Source organism: Thalassophryne amazonica, chromosome 3, assembly GCF_902500255.1.
Source record: "Thalassophryne amazonica chromosome 3, fThaAma1.1, whole genome shotgun sequence".
NCBI lineage: Eukaryota > Metazoa > Chordata > Actinopteri > Batrachoidiformes > Batrachoididae > Thalassophryne > Thalassophryne amazonica.
Genome location: NC_047105.1, coordinates 878,514 through 901,461, shown reverse-complemented (window position 1 = coordinate 901,461; position 22,948 = coordinate 878,514). Strand labels below are relative to the sequence as shown.

The following is a 22,948-nucleotide window of genomic DNA, read 5'->3' as shown; positions in this document are numbered from 1 at the left end:
AACAACAGAGATTTCCTCAGACAAAAAGTCCAGGGACTTCTTGATATCGTCTCCCTCCTCCGCCATCAGTGCCTTCTTCGGACCCATGGTCAGATAAATCCGCGCTGGCGCCTCGGGCCTTGGTAAAGCCATGCCGGTGGAACTGCGCTGACGCCTCGGGCTTCAGGCGGAGCCACGCCAGTGGAACTGCGCTGGCACCTCGGGCTTCAGGTGGAGCCGCGCCGGTGGATGTGCGCTGGTGCCTCGGGCCTTGGTGAAGCCGCGCCGGTGGAACTGCGCTGACGCCTCTGGCCTTGGTAAAGTTGTGCCGGTGGAACTGCGCTGACGCCTCGGGCTTCAGGTGGAGCCATGCTGGTGGAACTGTGCTGGCGCCTCGGGCTTCAGGTGGAGCCGCGCCGGTGGATGTGCGCTGGCGCCTCGGGCTTCAGGTGGAGCCACGCCTGTGGAACTGTGCTGGCGCCTCGGGCATTGGTGAAGCTGCGCCGGTGGAACTGCGCTGACGCCTCGGGCTTCAGTTGGAGCCGCGCCGGTGGAACTGCGCTGACGCCTAGGGCTTCAGGTGGAGGCACGCCGGTGGAACTGCGCTGACGCCTCAGGCTTCATGTGGAGCCACACCGGTGTATGTGCGCTGACGCCTCGGGCTTCAGGTCAATCAATCAATCAATCAATTTTTTTTTTATATATAGCGCCAAATCACAACAAACAGTTGCCCCAAGGCGCTTTATATTGTAAGGCAAGGCCATACAATAATTATGTAAAACCCCAACGGTCAAAACGACCCCCTGTGAGCAAGCACTTGGCTACAGTGGGAAGGAAAAACTCCCTTTTAACAGGAAGAAACCTCCAGCAGAACCAGGCTCAGGGAGGGGCAGTCTTCTGCTGGGACTGGTTGGGGCTGAGGGAGAGAACCAGGAAAAAGACATGCTGTGGAGGGGAGCAGAGATCAATCACTAATGATTAAATGCAGAGTGGTGCATACAGAGCAAAAAGAGAAAGAAACAGTGCATCATGGGAACCCCCCAGCAGTCTACGTCTATAGCAGCATAACTAAGGGATGGTTCAGGGTCACCTGATCCAGCCCTAACTATAAGCTTTAGCAAAAAGGAAAGTTTTAAGCCTAATCTTAAAAGTAGAGAGGGTGTCTGTCTCCCTGATCTGAATTGGGAGCTGGTTCCACAGGAGAGGAGCCTGAAAGCTGAAGGCTCTGCCTCCCATTCTACTCTTACAAACCCTAGGAACTACAAGTAAGCCTGCAGTCTGAGAGCGAAGCGCTCTATTGGGGTGATATGGTACTACGAGGTCCCTAAGATAAGATGGGACCTGATTATTCAAAACCTTATAAGTAAGAAGAAGAATTTTAAATTCTATTCTAGAATTAACAGGAAGCCAATGAAGAGAGGCCAATATGGGTGAGATATGCTCTCTCCTTCTAGTCCCCGTCAGTACTCTAGCTGCAGCATTTTGAATTAACTGAAGGCTTTTTAGGGAACTTTTAGGACAACCTGATAATAATGAATTACAGTAGTCCAGCCTAGAGGAAATAAATGCATGAATTAGTTTTTCAGCATCACTCTGAGACAAGACCTTTCTGATTTTAGAGATATTGCGTAAATGCAAAAAAGCAGTCCTACATATTTGTTTAATATGCGCTTTGAATGACATATCCTGATCAAAAATGACTCCAAGATTTCTCACAGTATTACTAGAGGTCAGGGTAATGCCATCCAGAGTAAAGATCTGGTTAGACACCATGTTTCTAAGATTTGTGGGGCCAAGTACAATAACTTCAGGTGGAGCCGCGCCGGTGTATGTGTGCTGACGCCTCGGGCTTCAGGTGGAGCCGCGCTGGTGGAAAACAATCCTGTTGTGTACCACCGAACTTCAGGCCTTGGAATCAGTCGGAGAGCGTCTGTCCGGGGTGTTCAATCGGATTCCATTATACCTATATATTATGCCTATATATTATACCTGGTCTGGTCGTATTTGCTGTTGGTTATGTTTAACGTGATGATTAGTGTTGTGTGAATATAGTGTAGGATAACAAAAAAAAAACATAGCATATGTTGGCTACTGTATGATAAAATTGAGTTCTCCATGGATTTCATCTGCGCCCCCCAAGACTGAGGTCTGGTGACGCGTCTGATCACACCCAGTGTCAGATCCATTCAGCTGTACTGACAAATCATCCAAAGATATACGAAACAGAAAAGGAGATAAAATACTGTCACAGCAAAAGGGGCAGAAAAAGAACTGTCCCATTTACTTCTTGTTAGTTATTTATTCCTGCTGGTACGCTGACTGTCCAGATAGTGGCGCTACGCTCGCTCCCATTAAAGAAGAAGAAGAAGAAGACGCACCGGTTGGTCGTGTCGTCACTTCCTCTGATTGCTCCATAAAGGCCCAGCGGTGTCTTCGCGCCTTGAATTTTGTTTGTTGCGTTTATTTTTTGAATCCAGTCCGAATCTTCTCCATCACAAACGCAGTCATGGTGAGTTCTGTTTGTCCGGTTTGGTGTTGGTTTCTCATCTTGGAGCTGATAGGTTATTGTTTTTTTTACCCAGCAGGAGCCTTTTTATCATTGTGTTTGAATGAACGTCGGAGGGACGTCGATCTGTTCAGCGATAAATATTAAGTTGTTTAAAATAGGTCATCGTGGTGGGCTTTACCACTGCACAAAATGTCTTCGTGTCGTGGTTAGGACCAGAAACTATTTATTGTATCCGGGTCTACCACATTTAGAGACTAACGCGTGTATTTTTGTTTTCGGATGTTCTTAGCTTGGACACTTCAGGAACTGCTCCAGTATTTAAACAGTCTAACTGGACCTTAAATTGTTTCTCCAAGAGTCTACTGTGACGGACACTTCTAGAATGGGGATTTTCAAGATCCTGCTAAAACAGCGCCTGCTCGCATGCGTGATGACGTCACAACGCTCCGGTTAAGCTGGGCGGACACTGAACGATGTTTTCAATCGTTGTATTCGGCTCCAGCTGAAACTGTACGACAAAAACCACACGTCGGACTCGTGTTTCCGGAAGCAAAACGTAGACAAGCTCTTTTGCACCCTGCTCATAGTGCCTCTATTTTATCGTGGGACAGCTCGCGCCCACAGACTGAGCTGCTGGACTACTTTCTCCATCCTGCTCAGGGTGCCGCTCTCGTTGGAGCAACAACACAGAATGTGTCTTTGTCCCAGATTGATCTTTCAGTGCAGCTTCTTGTTCTGACTTTAACACCAAGTTAACACCCAAGTCTTTCATCTTCAACTGTAAATGGTCATCAAAACACTCCAATCTATGGAGTTAAAATTGTCTCATTATTTGTAAATGCACACAGGGTGATCTACAAATAATCATTGACTTGCAAATGTGTTCAGATATCCACAAATTCAAATTTCATATTTGTAAATTGGTATTTGCAAATATAAAACTTAATTTGTAAAAAAAAAAAAAAAAAAAAAAAAATACATTTGTAAAACTGGAAATTGTATTTGTGAATTGAGTTTCAGCATTTGTGGATCACCAATTACACACATTCATCGCTTTCCTCTGCAACGTCATTCTGAGACATTCTTTTCGCAAACACAGATCCACAAACAAATGCCGATTGATTCACAAATACACACGCACACTAGATGGCAGTGTGGTTCCATTCATTGATGTGGTAAACTGAAACTATATGCTCCCTGATGACTCTTTAATCGTGATCGTTACTGAGTATTTAAAATGTTTTTTTTTTTTTTTTTTTTTGCGACAATGCGAGTTTTGTAAGTCCGCTTACACTGATCTGTGTGTTACAGATACAAATCAGTTTCCTCGGATCCGTGGAGCCTGGCTGTTGCGACAGTTGTCGTAAAGCGGTACTGGTTGGTTGCTGAGGTGATGCTGTGTGGCTCCTGTGCAAAGCTTAGCTAAATGTAGCAACTTTTAGAACTTTCAAGTTTTTAAAAGAAGAATTTTGCAGCATGTCTGTGTCACAGAGCATGCACAGGCGCAATGCTGTTTAATATGCTTATTTGAACCACTGCGTTAAAGAGTACAACACTAACACCCCTGCCCCCTTTCCCATGATGAAATCTGCGGACACATCATTTTAAAAAATAATTCAGCTTGCAACAGCAATGAATGGAACCACACTGCCATCTAGTGGATATCCAGTGTGCGTGTGTATTTGTGAATCAGTCGGCATTTGTTTGTGGATCTGTGTTCGCGAAAAGAATGTCTCAAAATTACGTCAGAGGAAAGCGATGAATGTGTGTAATTGATGATCCACAAATGCTGAAACTCAATTCACAAATACAATTTCCAGTTTTACAAATGTAATTTTTTTTTTTTTTTTACAAATTAAGTTTTATATTTGCAAATACAACATTATTTGCAAAGAACAATTTACAAGTTACAAATATGAAATTTGCATTTGTGGATATCTGAACACATTTGCAAATCAATGATTATTCGTAGATCACCCTGCGTGCATTTACAAATATTAATGAGGCAATTTTAACTCCATATCAATGGTATCTTTCTGAACTCTTCCACATGAAGCTCCATTGTGTCAATGTTTACAATGCTCATAAAGTTTAAGTTTCTTAAACATTTATTATGGCCGCTCTTAAAACTTCAGTTCTCTTTATAATTTTATTACTGGTAAATTTTAGAATTGATTTAGGTGAGATTTACTCACTATCTCACAGGAATATATCACAATTATCTGGGAACTACCTTTTGCGCAGGAATTCATGACGCATGTCGGCAGCGGGCGTTATATTGTTTCTTTCTTTTTTTATTAAGTATGCAATTCCACTCAAATGTAAAATAAATAAATAAAAGCGAAACTGTCAACATGACAGAAACTCTGCACAGAAAAGAGCAAATGTTATGTCCATCAAATATTGTTTTTAAACTTTTCAGTGTCATTTATTTTCTTAACATAGGCAGAAAAATACAAAGAACTTTGATATTACAACATAAGTGTATTTTTTTTTTTTTTGTCTATTATTCTTGCTTTCAATGTATCTAAAACCTGTCAAAATGACTCAGCGTGCCGCCTCGGGTGATAATTACCAACAGCACCGCTATACTAAACATTTCTGGGGAGAACCCTGTATCATGTGTGCACGAGACCACTGTATGGAGTGTGCCTTCACAGCATCTTGTTGCAAGATGCTGTGGAGGGAAACATTAGATAACGAACATCACATCGATTAACACGCCTTTTGAAGAATATATTGAACAGAATGTCTTTTCTAAAACCTCCAACACCGGGCCAGATACCAGGGAAACACCAGTCAAACACAAAGCATCAACCCCTGCAAGTGTAGAAGCTTCATAGAAGAGGTATGAAGAGAGAGGAAGTTTGTGAGGAGCTGGACACAGGATTATCTGTGGCCCAAGGAAGAGGACAACACAATATACTTCCATGTCTCAGGATTTTCCTTCAATTGCAGACCAATGCGTCATTTTTAAATGTTGAAATAAAAGAATTTGATTTGCTTTATCAAAATACGTACTGGCAAATTATCATGCACTGAACAGTCATGAATTCAGAAAACACAGGAGAGAAGCAGATGCATATTGGCATGTACCAATTATTTAAATTTTTTTCCCCAATTATAAACAATTGCAGGAGAGAAACATGAGCTATGTCTTGGTTAACAGATTAAAAGGCAGAGGCTGTGCATGCAATGTGTAATAAAATTTATTTTTTGGAAATTCAGTTTTACCACCCACACAGGAGAGAAGCAATTTATGAAAGTGTCATTTCAGTACTTACACAGTAGCATGCCCTCAGACACCCCTAGGTGACATGCGCTTCGCGCGACTCTCGCCTGTGGCGCTCACTTGTCTGGACAACCAGCTTTTCCTATAGGACACATAAATCACCAGGGTTACTTGTGCTATGGACAAGTACACTAAAAAGTTTAATGTCAATGCCTGTAAGGGATCGCTGTTATTTACTAACGCTTTTCCCGCACATGTGCACACACAGTAGGCAGAAAACTCCAGACTCCAAGCAGCTGCGGTGAGAAAACTCATGGGAAGATGACATTGTGATATCCATCTATCAAAAGTTGGAGGAGAGGGATCCTTCCACACTGTTAAAATTACCCGTGCTGCTGTCATGACTCCTGTCTTCAAGACCACATATTCATATTTTGTAATTCCTGGAATTAATGACTGATCTCCTAGTAAACATAATCTTGGTGACCTGGGTATTGTTTTGCCAATCCACCTTTCCAACATTCTAAACCCTTTTCCCAAAAGGGGTAAACTTTTCAGGAAGGTTCCAGGGCCTAAGTGACACTGCCGGCATTTGTCATTCACCATAATCCCCATTCTTTTAAGTTTAGATGGTGTGTAGTACCATCTGTGCAAAAGTTTATATTGAGTAAACTGTCCTCTAGCCTCCTTTATATATTTACAAGAATGCAAAAGTATCCTATCCCATTCTTCTTTATTTATATTACAACCCAGGTCCCTTTGCCAAACAACTCTGAAATTATCACACATGTCCTTTCTTAACTTAATGAAAACTTTGTAAAATAGAGCTGCTTTTTGCACTCCAATAGTTAGTTTACAATACTCCACTACAGGGTTTATTTCGTGAGTAAATTTGCCTTTGATAATGCAGTCTCTCAATTGTAAATACTTCCAAAGATTCCCTCTCCTTTCCAACCTATATTTTTGAATGATTCCCTCAAAAGACATTATCACACCATGTTTATGAAGTTGACCAACTTTAGTAATTCCCTTTTCAATTCACTTTTTCCAAGTGACAGTTTTTTTTTTCCAATTCGTATAGCAGTATTATTCCACAAAGATGCATAATGTTGTCTTAAATGAGATACCTCACTCCAAGCATGTTTTGAATATGTGAGAACTGAGTTGTCATGTAATCCCAAACAATTAGTATTTGACTCTTGAGATAAAATGTCCAGAAATGTGAATGGTTAAGCCAGCTCCTGCTTAATCTTGATTAGGGATGGGTATTGATAAGATTATCAATCGATGCCATTATCGATTCTGCTTATCGAGCCGATTCCCTTATCGATACCTCATGAATTTTGTACTAAAGGTAGGCTTTACAGGTTTTCTATGTATTTCCTTGAGTCTTAAAGTAAATAAATTTGAAATTAGTTACTGTATCCTTGATCTCTGGACGTAAATAAAAATAAACAAAAGGTGTTTTGCTTTGAAGTTAATTCAGACTGGATTCTGTCGTTATATCTTGACTTGTCAGAGAGCCGCACAACATTTGGAGCTGTGTGAACAGAACGGAGGACGATTCTCGTTTCTTTGTTGCAACAAGACAGGAGTCCCAGTTAGTAACTTTAATCCACACAAAAGTGAATCACAACTCATATTCAGGGATGAAAGTGGTGAAAAACAAAAGAGTCACTAGGTGCTCACCCCCTTTTGGTCACACATGTCACTGTGATTGGTCACTTTTCTGGATTAGTAAGGTTAGACCTTAATTGTGTGAAGCACCTTAAGGCAACTCTTTTGTGATTTGGCACTATATAAATGAAATAAATTGAGTTTCACTTTCCTCTCCCGTCCTGCTTTAAGTCTGAGTAAAAGTTTTTGTAGTGTGCATGCTGATTACATTTCAATCATGAATTAAATGGAGGAATGCAGCAATTATGACCACCTTAACAACACAGTCAAAAAACTAGAGAGATGCTGAAATGACCTGCACTTCATGGTTTTTCTTTTTAGGATCTTCACAAACATGGCGACTTCCAGACTTGTTCAGCAGCTAGAATAGAAACTGCGATGGGTTTGTACTTACTGTGTGTTGGTCGTTACAGACGGTGGGGAAGAGCAGCAAGATGCTGCAGCACATTGACTTCAGGATGAGGTGCATCCTGCAGGATGGGCGCATCTTTATTGGGACCTTCAAAGCCTTTGACAAACACATGAACTTGATCCTGTGTGACTGCGATGAATTCAGGAAGATAAAGTAAGTTCAACTGCATTGGGGCTACAGCAACAAAGGATTCTTGCATCGATTGGTTGACTAAAGTGCACTTGTTGATTCATGGTAATATTCCACAGTAAGCCTTGGCTGCATGACACTGACAAGTGGATGGTGCTAGTGGATGTTCCCCATGTGGCAGGTAGAGCGTGTGACAAACCCTACATAAAAGGGACAAGCGAGCTCACGTCCTTCTTGCTGCCAAAAAAACCCAATGCTAACGACTAGTCCACCGTGCCACCCTAAATCATATTTCTTATTGTTTCAAATGTGTACAAACTAATGCAGGGAATCATGTGATGACATTCTTTGTCAGGTAGCCATTTCCACAAAATGTTTGTCACACTGTTTAGTCTCATGAGCCACAAAGAAAAATTAAAAATAACATAATGTTAAAATTACTCAGTTTTTCCAACAAACCCTGAGCCATTATTACAACCCCTGGCAAAAATTATGTAATCACCGGCCTCGGAGGATGTTAATTCAGTTGTTTAATTTTGTAGAAAAAAAGCAGATCACATACATGACACAAAACTAAAGTCATTTCAAATGGCAACTTTCTGGCTTTAAGAAACACTATAAGAAATCAAGAAAAAAAGATTGTGGCAGTCAGTAACGGTTACTTTTTTAGACCAAGCAGAGGAAAAAAATATGGAATTACTCAATTCTGAGGAAAAAATTATGGAATCACCCTGTAAATTTTCATCCAATTTAGCTTAGCTTTCACTAACACTTACGCACGTAGCCAATTAACCATCGTTTTCGGTGAAGTGTGCGTGAGAATGCCAATGATAAGCAACATTAGCCCATACAATATATGAAAAATGGTTAAAACCAGTTTTTAATTTGAAAGTGAAATCAGCTCTGTACAATATCTGACCATAATCCTGTTTTGATGGAAGTCTCTCTTGCAAAGAATAGAAGATTCACTCTCTGGAAGTTGAACACAAACATTTTAAGTTATCCAAAAATCAAAGAAAGCTTGAGAGTAAGCAATCTGAGTATTTTGAACACAATGATAATTATGAAGTCAGCCCAGGAATACTTTAGGATGCATTTAAGGCAGTAATTAGGAGGAAAATAAGTATCTCTTCCCATCAAAAAAAAAGCCAATCTTTACAAAATAGCCAGTTTAGAAAAGAAATTATTGAAACTTGAACAGGAACATTCTAAAAATATAAAAGATGAGATCAAATTTGAAATGAAACTGAAGTGAAATGAAAGAAATAGATGACATAAATACAATGGATGTACAAAATGGTATTATGAAGCAGGTGGGAGATCTCTAAAACGTCTCTTACAAACTCAGGAAACAGGCTGAAAGAACCATTCATAAAATTAAGAACCCTCTGAATAGTATTGAAAATGAACAAGACAAAATTAAACGGTGCTTCCAAAACTACAACCTAAAGCTTTATTCTCAAGCCACTGTGGACAACGATCAAGACATAGATGCTTTTCTTTCACAGCTAAATTACTGACGTTGACAGATGAGCAAAATAATAAACTTCTTTCTCCAAGAAGAAATCCACCTGGCAATTAACAAAACTGAAAAAAGGGAAGATGGCAGGAACAGTTGGGTTCACCCCTGGATGGTACAAGATAATGTAAAATTGCCTAACCCCAACTTTGAGGATGTTTAATTGGGCGGTGCAAAAGAAAACAGTCCCTCCTTCATTGAATGACACAATAATTTCTATAATCCCAAAGGAAGGAAAGGGCAGACTAGAATGTAATAATTATTGCCCCATTAGTGTCCGAAATATTGACTAAATACTGTTTGCGTCCATCATATCAAGAAGACTGGAAATCATTTTACCACTTTTGATACATAAAGACCAGACTGGATTCATTAAACAAAGACAGGCCCAGGACTGCATAAGGAGAGTGTTACATGTAATGCAACAAGAGACCTTGGTTTGACTCGGTGAGGTGGTGCTTTCTATTCAAAGAGTTAAATAAATTTGGCTTCCACAAACATATGATTGAAATAATTGCAGGGTTATACAACAACCCAGTGGCTAGAATTAAGATTCATGGCGATCTCACTGAGGTAACAGCACTGGAAAGAGGAGTGAGACAAGGGTGTAATGTATCTGCACTCCTTTTTGCCTTAAATATCAAACCACTTGGACGGTGGATCAGGCAAAGAACAGATATTTTACTCCCTGGCAGGAAAAGAACAGAAACTGGCCTTATTTGCTGATTATCTATTAATAATAACTATATCTAATCCCACCCAGACTTTACCAAAAATGATGCAGTTGTTTGAAGACTTTGGCACTTTTTCATCTTACAAACTCAACATAAACAAAACTCAAGTCCTAACTTTAAATTACAATCCCAAAACATTACAGACCACTTCAAATGGAAATGGGACACAGAATCCATCAAATACTTAGGAATTTTGTTACATAGAGACTTCACAAAGTTGTATAATGTCAATTATAGACCACTGAATACAAAAATAAAATCTGATTTGGAGAGGTGGAATAACATTCCCTTCTTGAATCTGTACTCGCGGATTGATTGTCAGAATAAACATCCTTCATCAAATGCTATATTTATTCCAATGTTTGCCGTTCTCTATCCCCCAAAAACAATTTGTAGAATGGGACATTTCTGTTCCTATTTCTATTTATGTAAAAATGTTAAAATTCTTCAGTTAAAAAAAGATTAGTCATGAGGTGTTTTGCACTCCCTTTTTTTTTTTTTGCTGTGAAACTGCAGAAGATGTGACATTAACTCACAAATGCTATTGTCAGTGTTTGATTATTTTCTTCAGTAAATCGGGGAGCGGTGAGGCATGTTGGATAATGTGTTTGCCTCCCTGCTCTCTATGCAGGCCAAAGAACTCTAAGCAGCCAGAGCGTGAAGAGAAGAGGGTTTTGGGATTGGTCCTGCTCAGGGGTGAGAACCTGGTTTCCATGACAGTTGAGGGCCCGCCCCCTAAAGATGTAAGTTGAACCTCAGAGCGGCTGACTGGTTGATGCCTACTTATGCTGACTGTTGATGATGATTTTGTAATTCTTTCAGACGGGCATTGCTCGGGTACCATTGGCAGGTGTATCTGGGGGACCCGGTGTAGGCCGTGCAGCAGGTCGTGGTGTTCCAGCTGGTACTCCGATGCCTCAGGCTCCAGCAGGCCTGGCGGGGCCTGTGAGAGGAGTGGGTGGGCCGTCCCAGCAGGTATCCTGTGGCGAGCACTGCTCAGTCCATACTGTCTGTTCTTCCTCTGACAGTCTCCCCTGTGTTTCATAGGTGATGACTCCACAGGGCAGAGGTACAGTTGCTGCAGCAGCAGCTGGTGCGAGTATTGCAGGACCTCCAACTCAGTATCCTCCTGGGCGTGGTGCCCCACCCCCAATGGGCCGCGGAGCTCCACCTCCAGGTGAGAAGTGTTCGGGTTGATGATGTACAGTGAGTGTGCTGCCAGTCCTGTGATGACTATTTTTAATTCTCCTGCAGGGATGATGGGCCCGCCCCCTGGTATGCGGCCACCGATGGGTCCTCCAATGGGAATGCCTCCTGGCCCTCCAGGACGGGGAGCTCCAATGGGAATGCCCCCTCCTGGCATGAGGCCACCGCCTCCTGGCATGAGAGGTAAGTGTGTGATCTGGTAAAATCGATGGCTTTGCAATCAGTCTGTCGAGTTTATTTGATATCATGAGATTGTGGTCAGAGTAGACCAAACTCAAGCCAACAACAAAATGTCTCAAACCAGAATACTGTGTTTTGTGCCCGCACTATCTGAAATAGACTCCAGTACTCTTGCTTGCCTCTACTGGTGGTTGGCTCTCACTGTGGTATTGTATCACTTGCTGTTCCGGAGCACAGCGGTGTTTTGCTGTATCTGTTAGCTGTTTAATCTGTGCAGTTAGATTGATCTAGTTACCTAGATAACGATTTGTTTCACAGTGTAATCTTCACGTGCCTTAACTAAAGCACTCCCTCTGCTGAATCACCTCTAAATTATTTACACATTATTCACTTTGTGTGTTTTTAGGAATCCGCTAGCTTAGCGCAGCTACTAGCTCTTAGCCGGTTTAGCATGGCGGCTTCTTGTGTCTCTCCCGCACTTTTCTGCTCTGGGTGTGAAATGTTTAGTTATTCCTCAGCCTCCTTTAGCAGTAATGGTACTTGTAATAAGTGTAGCTTATTCGTAGCTTTGGAGGCCAGGCTGGGCGAATTGGAGACTCGGCTCCGCACTGTGGAAAGTTCTATAGCTAGCCAGGCCCCTGTAGTCAGTGCGGACCAAGGTAGCTTAGCCGCCGTTAGTTTCCCTCTGGCAGATCCCGAGCAGCCGGGAAAGCAGGCCGACTGGGTGACTGTGAGGAGGAAGCGTAGCCCTAAACAGAAGCCCCGTGTACACTGCCAACCCGTTCACATTTCTAACCGTTTTTCCCCACTCGGCGACACACCCGCCGAGGATCAAACTCTGGTTATTGGCGACTCTGTTTTGAGAAATGTGAAGTTAGCGATACAAGCAACCATAGTCATTTGTCTTCCGGGGGTCAGAGAAGGCGACTTTGAAGGAAATTTGAAACTGCTGGCTAAGGCTAAGCGTAAATTTGGTAAGATTGTAATTCACGTCGGCAGTAATGACACCCGGTTACGCCAATCGGAGGTCACTAAAATTAACATTGAATCGGTGTGTAACTTTGCAAAAACAATGTCGGACTCTGGTTACAGCAGGATGAATATGTTAGTTTAAATGAGTCAACACCCCCGAGTCACACTAACTGCCAGAATGCTCGTAGCACGGGCCGAGGCGGAGGATTGGCAGCAATCTTCCATTCCAGCTTATTAATTAATCAAAAACCCAGACAGAGCTTTAATTCATTTGAAAGCTTGACTCTTAGTCTTGTCCATCCAAGTTGGAAGTCCCAAAAACCGGTTTTATTTATCTATCGTCCTCCTGGTCATTTCTGTGAATTTTCAGAACTTTTGTCTGACTTAATTATCTTATCTGAGCTAAGCATTATAGTGGGCGATTTTAACATCCACACAGATGCTGAGAATGACAGCCTCAACACTGCATTTAATCTATTGTTAGACTCAATTGGCTTTGCTCAAAATGTAAATGACTCCACCCACCACTTTAATCATATCTTAGATCTTGTTCTGACTTATGGTATGGAAATTGAAGACTTAACAGTATTCCCTGAAAACTCCCTTCTGTCTGATCATTTCTTAATAACATTTACTCTGATGGACTACCCAGCAGTGGGGAATAAGTTTCATTACACTACAAGTCTTTCAGAAAGCGCTGTAACTAGGTTTAAGGATGATTCCTTCTTTATGTTCTCTAATGCCATATACCAACACAGTGCAGAGTAGCTACCTAAACTCTGTGAGATAGAGTATCTCGTCAATAGTTTTACATCCTCATTGAAGACAACTTTGGATGCTGTAACTCCTCTGAAAAAGAGAGCTTTAAATCAGAAGTGCCTGACTCCGTGGTATAACTCACAAACTCGCAGCTTAAAGCAGATAACCCGTAAGTTGGAGAGGAAATGGCGTCTCACTAATGTAGAAGATCTTCACTTAGCCTGGAAAAAGTCTGTTGCTCTATTAAAAAAAAGCCCTCCGTAAAGCTAGGACATCTTACTACTCATCACTAATTGAAGAAAATAAGAACAACCCCAGGTTTCTTTTCAGCACTGTAGCCAGGCTGACAGTCAGAGCTCTATTGAGCCGAGTATTACTTTAATTAGTAATGACTTCATGACTTTCTTTGCTAATAAAATTTTAACTATTAGAGAAAAAATTACTCATAACCATCCCAAAGACGTATCGTTATCTTTGGCTGCTTTCAGTGATGCCTGTATTTGGTTAGACTCTTTCTCTCAGATTGTTCTGAGTTATTTTCATTAGTTACTTCATCCAAACCATCAACATGTCTATTAGACCCCATTCCTGCCAGGCTGCTCAAGGAAGCCCTACCATTATTTAATGCTTCGATCTTAAATATGATCAATCTATCTTTATTAGTTGGCTATGTACCACAGGCTTTTAAGGTGGCAGTAATTAAACCATTACTTAAAAAGCCATCACTTGACCCAGCTATCTTAGCTAATTATAGGCCAATCTCCAACCTTCCTTTTCTCTCAAAAATTCTTGAAAGGGTAGTTGTAAAACAGCTAACTGCTCACCTGCAGAGGAATGGTCTATTTGAAGAGTTTCAGTCAGGTTTTAGAATTCATCATAGTACAAAAACAGCATTAGTGAAGGTTACAAATGATCTTCTTATGGCCTCAGACAGTGGACTCATCTCTGTGCTTCTTCTGTTAGACCTCAGTGCTGCTTTTGATACTGTTGACCATAAAATTTTATTAGAGATTAGAGCATGCCATAGGTATTAAAGGCACTGCGCTGCAGTGGTTTGAATCATATTTGTCTAATAGATTACAATTTGTTCATGTAAATGGGGAATCTTCTTCACAGACTAAGGTTAATTACGGAGTTCCACAAGGTTCTGTGCTAGGACCAATTTTATTCACTTTATACATGCTTCCCTTAGGCAGTATTATTAGACGGTATTGCTTAAATTTTCATTGTTACGCAGATGATACCCAGCTTTATCTATCCATGAAGCCAGAGGACACACACCAATTAGCTAAACTGCAGGATTGTCTTACAGACATAAAGACATGGATGACCTCTAATTTCCTGCTTTTAAACTCAGATAAAACTGAAGTTATTGTACTTGGCCCCACAAATCTTAGAAACATGGTGTCTAACCAGATCCTTACTCTGGATGGCATTACCCTGACCTCTAGTAATACTGTGAGAAATCTTGGAGTCATTTTTGATCAGGATATGTCATTCAAAGCGCATATTAAACAAATATGTAGGACTGCTTTTTTGCATTTACGCAATATCTCTAAAATTAGAAAGGTCTTGTCTCAGAGTGATGCTGAAAAACTAATTCATGCATTTATTTCTTCTAGGCTGGACTATTGTAATTCATTATCAGGTTGTCCTAAAAGTTCCCTGAAAAGCCTTCAGTTAATTCAAAATGCTGCAGCTAGAGTACTAACGGGGACTAGAAGGAGAGAGCATATCTCACCCATATTGGCCTCTCTTCATTGGCTTCCTGTTAATTCTAGAATAGAATTTAAAATTCTTCTTCTTACTTATAAGGTTTTGAATAATCAGGTCCCATCTTATCTTAGGGACCTCATAGTACCATATCACCCCAATAGAGCGCTTCGCTCTGACTGCAGGCTTACTTGTAGTTCCTAGGGTTTGTAAGAGTAGAATGGGAGGCAGAGCCTTCAGCTTTCAGGCTCCTCTCCTGTGGAACCAGCTCCCAATTCGGATCAGGGAGACAGACACCCTCTCTACTTTTAAGATTAGGCTTAAAACTTTCCTTTTTGCTAAAGCTTATAGTTAGGGCTGGATCAGGTGACCCTGAACCATCCCTTAGTTATGCTGCTATAGACGTAGACTGCTGGGGGGTTCCCATGATGCACTGTTTCTTTCTCTTTTTGCTCTGTATGCACCACTCTGCATTTAATCATTAGTGATCGATCTCTGCTCCCCTCCACAGCATGTCTTTTTCCTGGTTCTCTCCCTCAGCCCCAACCAGTCCCAGCAGAAGACTGCCCCTCCCTGAGCCTGGTTCTGCTGGAGGTTTCTTCCTGTTAAAAGGGAGTTTTTCCTTCCCACTGTAGCCAAGTGCTTGCTCACAGGGGGTCGTTTTGACCATTGGGGTTTTTCCGTAATTATTGTATGGCTTTGCCTTACAATATAAAGCGCCTTGGGGCAACTGTTTGTTGTGATTTGGCGTTATATAAATAAAATTGATTGATTGATTGAAATAAGCTCACGGCTACAAGTGCAGAAATGAGATTCCTCTGTCAGGTATTTGGACTCTCACTCCTGGACTGGGTGAGAAGCTACACAGGAGGGACTCAGTAGAGCTACTACTTCTTAACATTGAAAGGAGCCAGCTGAGGTGCTTCAAGCATCTGGTGAGCATGCCCCCTGGTCATCTCACTCATGATGTCTTCAGGCACGTCCACCTGGGAGAAGAGTCCTAGGGAAGACCCAGGACACACTGGAGGGATTATATCTCCCAGGTGGCTTGGGAAAGCCTGTAGATTCCCCAGGATGAATTACAGGACTTTTCGGCTGCCACCGCAACCTGGACCCCGATAAGTGGCAGAAAAAGAATGAATGACTCATGCAGTAGTTGGGATATGTTCATCCACTGAAGGGTGGAATGTTCAGTGAATAGAAAACCATTGTTTCATGAGTGTGACATGTAACACCAAAATGTAAGTCCCTTTTCTGTTTATATATTATCAGCTGACAAGGATCTAATTTAGCCATTATTTGCAACAAATAGTTTTGTTGTTTTTTTTCCCCTCCATTCTTCAATGGAACAAATTTAATTGGGTGAAAGATGGAATGTTAGGGGAGTTGATGGTCTAGTGGTTAAGCGTTGGGCTTGAGACCACAGGATCCTCAGTTTAAATCCCAGCCTGACTGGGAAATCACTAAGGGCCCTTGGGGAAGGTCCTTAATCCTGTAGTTGTTCTCGGTGTGTAGTCGATGCCTTGTATGGCAGCAGCCTGACATTGTGTGAATGTGAGGCATTATTGTAAAGCGCTTTGAGCATCTGATGCAGGTGGAAAAGCACGACATAAATGAAGTCCATTTACCATTTAACGTTCCATTCAGGGGTAGAGAAATCCACTGGTCAGGGCACACAAACCAGTAACTTGAATTATGTCTAGTTGATATTTTCTCCTGCCAGACTGTCTACTTAGTGTTAATTTTGTCACCCATTTTTCAATTTAGTCTTGTGTCAAAGCTCATTCTTAGTCACATTTAGTCTTTTCCCAATACTAACACTCAGTACTAAAGACGCGTCATCTAGCCAACTACGTTTTTTTTTTTTTTTTTTTAATTGGGGGGGTAAATCAGCTGATCTCGCTTGTGTAAAAAAAAAGAGTTGTAATCACAAGGGAACCCAGTCTGTGGGGGTGTGTGTCGACCCATGTTCTGCAGACAAAGTACTAAAGAATGGACAGGTACAAATGTGTTTACAAATAGCATCTTTTTTACAATATGTGAAATGGAGTTTAGATGTGGTAAGGTGACATTAGTGCAGGGATTTGTAAACGAGTTGTTGCACGTGATTTGTGGACATATTATTGCATGTGGTTATTTCACTGTTATTGTACAGTCTGACAGCAGCAGGGAGGAATGACCTGTGGTATCGTTCCTTCTTGCTCTGAGGGTGCCTCAGTCTGTCACTGAACGAGCTGCTCAGCTCCACTACAGTCCGGTGCAGAGGGTGAGAGGAGTTGTCCTTGATGGATTTGAACTTGGCTAACACCCTCCTCCAGAGAGTCCAGAGGACAGCCCAGGACAGAGCTGGACTTCCTGACCAGCTTGTTCAGTCTCTTTCTCTCCTGCTCTGTGCTGCCCGGGGCCCAACAGATGACAGCATAGAGGAGAGCAGAGGCTACAGCAGAGTCATAGGTCTTAAGCAGAGGCCTGCTCACTCCAAAGGATCTCAGTCTCCGCAGGAGGTGGAGGCGACTCTGGCCTTTCTTATACAGGGCATCAGTGTTGTGAGTCCAGTCCAGTTTGTTGTTGAGGTGAACACCCAGGTATTTGAAACTGTCCACAGTATTTATGTCCTCCCCCTGGATGTTCACCAGTGGGTGAAGTCGATCACCATCTACTTCGTCTTACTGATGTTGAGACACATAAACGGCAAGCCCCCCATCTCTTTTCCTCTCTCCGCCTGCATCCTGTCTGCGCAGATGAGTGTGAAGCCGTCGATGTTAATGACCTAGTCCGGTACATGTTCATCCAACCACGACTCCATGAACTAAAGCCCTTATACAGCCTCTGGAAACGTGTTAGCGGCGCTAGCTCCTCGGTCTTGTTGCAGATAGGCCTTGCATTCCCCATGACCACAGACGGAAGATAAGTCCTTCTCCACTTTGTTTGTCCACCTCTGCAGCCTCGCTGTCTCTTCCGTATGTCTGCAGGAATTATGTCCAGGTGCTCAGCATAGCGGGGGCCAGGCCCACTGTACAGAGTCTGTCCAAGCTGCTGATCCCAGCTGTAAACAACGGGACGTCCAGAGCTGGAAACAAAGGGATTTCCCCGTGCTGCCTCAAAAAGTGCCGAAAGAAGCAGAAAGCTAAGCACAAGAGTAACAAAAGTGGGTTTACCATGTGCATACTTGCACAGGGTACCACCCACTGCAAATAAAGACAAATAAGCACTATTAAAAGTAGCGAATGTAGTAAAAGAGGGCCAGAGCTGAAGTAACAGGCAGCTGCGTCGGCAGCACCATCTTGAGGGGAAAAAAAACTGCTGGAAATTATTAATCTTTCTTTAATTTCTGGATCTGTTCCTAAATGTTTCTCATCTGCAGTGATTAAACCATTACTTAAGAAACCTAATCTTCTATTGGCCGATATCAAATCTATCACTTTGCTCTAAAATTCTGGAAAAAAGTTTTATCGGCGACTGTATAACGGCATGAATGTCAGCAAATCATCAGACACAAGGGGGTTATTCCCGTTCTAATCCAATTCCATCATTTGCATGGTTTATTTTTATGTAGGTAATTGGGTCGGCAAGGCTTAGCGTGAGGCACTGTCGCTCCAACAGCAGTCAGGGTGCGGAGTAATCCACCAAATGTGAAACAGTAATTCTGTCAGAATCCACATAAATGCTTTTGTATGGTAGCTTAAAGTCACCTTTTGCAGCGATGGTGGTATGCAACTTTCTCTTGCTCTGAGCTAACAACGGCTGTCAGATTTGCTAAAAAAAAAAATGGAATTGGATTAGAGTTTGGGATTACTGGGAGTGTCCTTGCATGGTTCATGTCATACCTGACCAGTCATTCTCACTGTATTTTGAACAATAACACAACCTCTAACCTTAGTGATATGAAATTTGGGGTTCCACAAGGGTTTGTCTTACGCCCCCTGCTTTTCTCGCTTTATATAGCACCCCTTGGGCACATATTGTGGCATTTTGGGATTACCTTTTGCTGCTATGTTGATGATACGCAGTTATACATGCCGATAACTGCTGGTCATCTCATCCACATAAAATTCTTAGAAGATTATCTTGCATCAGTGAGAAGCTGGATGTCTAGAAACTTCCTACTTTTAAACTCTGATAAGACTGAAATGATGGTTCTTGGTCCAGTGAGACATCAGCATCAATTTGATCAGCTAACGCTTAACTTAGGCTCGTGTGTCATACATCACACTGACAAAGTGAGGAACCTTGGTGTAATTTTTGATCCTACGTTGTCCTTTGACCTCCACATTAGAGATATTACTTGGACTACTTTCTTCCACCTGTGAAATATAGTGAAGATTTGTCCCATCCTGTCTGACTGATGCTGAGACCCTGATTCATGCATTTATCTCTTCTAGATTGGACTACTGCAATGTTCTATTTTCTGGTTTACCTCAGTCCAGCATTAGGGGTCTACAATTGGTTCAGAATGCTGCAGCCAGACTTTTGACACGAAACAAAATTTGACCACATTACACTCATTTTGGCGTCTCTTCACTGGCTTCCTGTCCCAGTGAGATCAGATTTTAATGTTCTGTTACTAGTCTATAAAATTGTTCAGACTGGCACCTCCCTACCTAGCTGACCTAATTAAACCTTACGTACCGGCCCGGGCTTTACATTCTCAGGGTGCAGGACTACTTTGTGTCCCTAAGGTGAATAAAAAGTCTGCAGGTCACAGAGCTTTCTCTTATCGTGCCCCTGTTCTGTGGAATGATCTCCCTGTGTCAATAAAAGTCAGATTCTGTGGAGACTTTCAAGTCCAGACTTAAGATGCACTTATTTTCCCTTTTGTATGACTAGCATACTGACATAGTATGTTTCTACACTTTTTACTCTTTAAATTCATTTTATTAAATGGAGCGTGCAGCGGCCTCAACTTTATCTACATTCTGGGTCTTTCAGTGAAGTTCAGGGCTAGTGGCCAGCGATCACCTTGTTTAATGCTGACAAGTTATACTGTATTTCTTGTCTTTCTGATGCTTGATTCTGTTTTTTGTTTTTGGTGTGGCTCCATCCAGAGATGCGAGTGGGTATGTTCTTCTGCAACCCTCCCATACTGTGCACTGGCATAGACTCATTAATTTCCTGTATATTTGTTCTGTAATTTGTGTCTGTATCATGGCCCAAGCAGAGGGTCACCCCTTCGAGTCTGGTCTGCTTGAGGTTTCTTTCTCAAATCCTCAGGGGGAGTTTTTTTTTCCTACCACTGTCTGTGTTTTTTCTCTGGGGGTTGGTAATCAATCAATCAATCAACTTTTTTCTTATATAGCGCCAAATCACAACAAACAGTTGCCCCAAGGCGCTCCATATTGTAAGGCAAGGCCATACAATAATTATGAAAAACCCCAACGGTCAAAACGACCCCCTATGAGCAAGCACTTGGCCACAGTGGGAAGGAAAAACTCCCTTTTAACAGGAAGAAACCTCCAGCAGAACCAGGCTCAGGGAGGGGCAGTCTTCTGCTGAGACTGGTTGGGGCTGAGGGAAAGAACCAGGAAAAAGACATGCCGAGAAGGGGGGCAGAGATCGATCACTAATGATTAAATGCAGAGTGATGCATACGGAGCAAAAAGAGAAAGAAACAGTGCATCATGGGAACCCCCCCACAGTCTACGTCTAAAGCAACATAACTAAGGGATGGTTCACGGTCACCTGATCCAGCCCTAACTATAAGCCTTAGCGAAAAGGAAAGTTTTAAGCCTAATCTTAAAAGTAGAGAGGGTGTCTGTCTCCCTGATCTGAATTGGGAGCTGGTTCCACAGGAGAGGAGCCTGAAAGCTGAAGGCTCTGCCTCCCATTCTACTCTTACAAACCCTAGGAACTACAAGTAAGCCCGCAGTCTGAGAGCGAAGCGATCTAATGGGGTAATATGGTACTACGAGGTCCCTAAGATAAGATGGGACCTGATTATTCAAAACCTTATAAGTAAGAAGAAGAATTTTAAATTCTATTCTAGAATTAACAGGAAGCCAATGAAGAGAGGCCAACACAGGTGAGATATGCTCTCTCCTGCTAGTCCCCGTCAGTACTCTAGGTGCAGCATTCTGAACCAACTGAAGGCTTTTTAGGGAACTTTTAGGACAACCTGATAATAATGAATTACAATAGTCCAGCCTAGAGGAAATAAATGCATGAATTAGTTTTTCAGCATCACTCTGAGACAAGACCTTTCTGATTTTAGAGATATTGCGTAAATGCAAAAAGGCAGTCCTACATATTTGTTTAATATGCGCTTTGAATGACATATCCTGATCAAAAATGACTCCAAGATTTCTCACAGTATTACTAGAGATCAGGGATATGCCATCCAGAGTAACGATCTGGTTAGACACCATGCTTCTAAGATTTGTGGGGCCAAGTACAATAACTTCAGTTTTATCTGAGTTTAAAAGCAGGAAATTAGAGGTCATCCATGTCTTTGTCTGTAAGACAATCCTGCAGTTTAGCTAATTGGTGTGTATCCTCTGGCTTCATGGATAGATAAAGCTGGGTATCATCTGCGTAACAATGAAAATTTAAGCAATACCGTCTAATAATACTGCCTAAGGGAAGCATGTATAAAGTGAATAAAATTGGTCCTAGCACAGAACCTTGTGGAACTCCATAATTAACTTTAGTCTGTGAAGAAGATTCCCCATTTACATGAACAAACTGTAATCTATTAGACAAATATGATTCAAACCACCGCAGCGCAGTGCCTTTAATACCTATGACATGCTCTAATCTCTGTAATAAAATTTTATGGTCAACAGTATCAAAAGCAGCACTGAGGTCCAACAGAACAAGCACAGAGATAAGTCCACTGTCCGAGGCCATAAGATCATTTGTAACCTTCACTAATGCTGTTTCTGTACTATGATAAATGCTAAAACCTGACTGAAACGCTTCAAATAGACCATTCCTCTGCAGGTGATCAGTTAGCTGTTTTACAACTACCCTCTCAAGAATCTTTGAGAGAAAAGGAAGGTTAGACCTTTCTTGTGTGAAGCACCTTGAGGTGTCTTTGTTGTGATTTGGCTCTATAAATTCCTTCTTCGCTGCTCCTGGACTCTACTGTCCCATGACATGACATTTGGTTTATTTAACAGTGAATATATTCCTGTCTTTGACTCTTTTACTTCTTATAGAAGTGTTTTTCCTTTTCTTATTGCTCCAATAACACCAGATCAAATTCCTTGTGTGTGTGAATTTACTTGATTTTGATTCAAACTCGGACTGTAAGGTGACTTCAGAGCAGCACTTGAATCTGCTGGACTTTTTTTTTTCCTTTTTTTTTTCTTATGTACTGTGCAATAAATAAATACTAACTCAAATTTGATAGTTAATTGGGATTAACTAATTAATGAGAAAGGGGTGAAAAATGCACGGTGGTCTACAGGGCTCAAGGACAGGCTCCACATTTATGGCAAAAAAACAAAATGAAAATAAAAATCCCCCTGTATTTCCCAAAGTTGACAAGTTTGGTTAATCAGCAGCTCAGGCTAAGCCTGACAATTAGCCAGGTCTGGACCAGGTTAGTTTGCCAGCATATGTTGCTGTGGTAACTTAGTTTGAGCTGTGCTGAGCTTGTTTTCTGGAACTGGATCCCCTGGATAATAAGCCTGGTTTATGTGGTAAAATGCTGTTTTATGGAACAGGGCTCTGATGTCTGGATAACAGCAGTGTGGCTTCAAACATGTGACCACTTTGCTCTGCTCTCTTAGGGCCGCCCCCTCCTGGCATGAGACCACCCCCACGACCATGAAGGAGTGACTGTGCAAGAAGCTCCGCCCCCTTCAGGCTGTGCTGTGTATAGTTTTATTTTCAATTTGTACTTTGTTTTTTTTTTTTTTTTTTTTTTTAATAAACTCTTGAGATTGGAATAATGTTTACTTCAGGGTTTTTTGTGTTGAATTATGGC

At 41.8% G+C, this 22,948-nt stretch overlaps 1 protein-coding gene across 1 annotated transcript; it reads left to right on the top strand.

Annotated features, from left to right (window-relative positions):
- Positions 1–2,343: 2,343 nt before the first annotated feature.
- Positions 2,344–22,907, top strand: snrpb (small nuclear ribonucleoprotein polypeptides B and B1). Its single transcript, XM_034164304.1, has 7 exons — positions 2,344–2,488; positions 7,811–7,962; positions 10,823–10,934; positions 11,014–11,166; positions 11,239–11,368; positions 11,446–11,580; positions 22,752–22,907. Exons 1-7 carry the CDS (start codon positions 2,486–2,488, stop codon positions 22,790–22,792), a joined length of 726 nt encoding a protein of 241 aa, XP_034020195.1. The 5' UTR covers positions 2,344–2,485; the 3' UTR covers positions 22,793–22,907.
- The last annotated feature ends 41 nt before the right edge of the window (positions 22,908–22,948 follow it).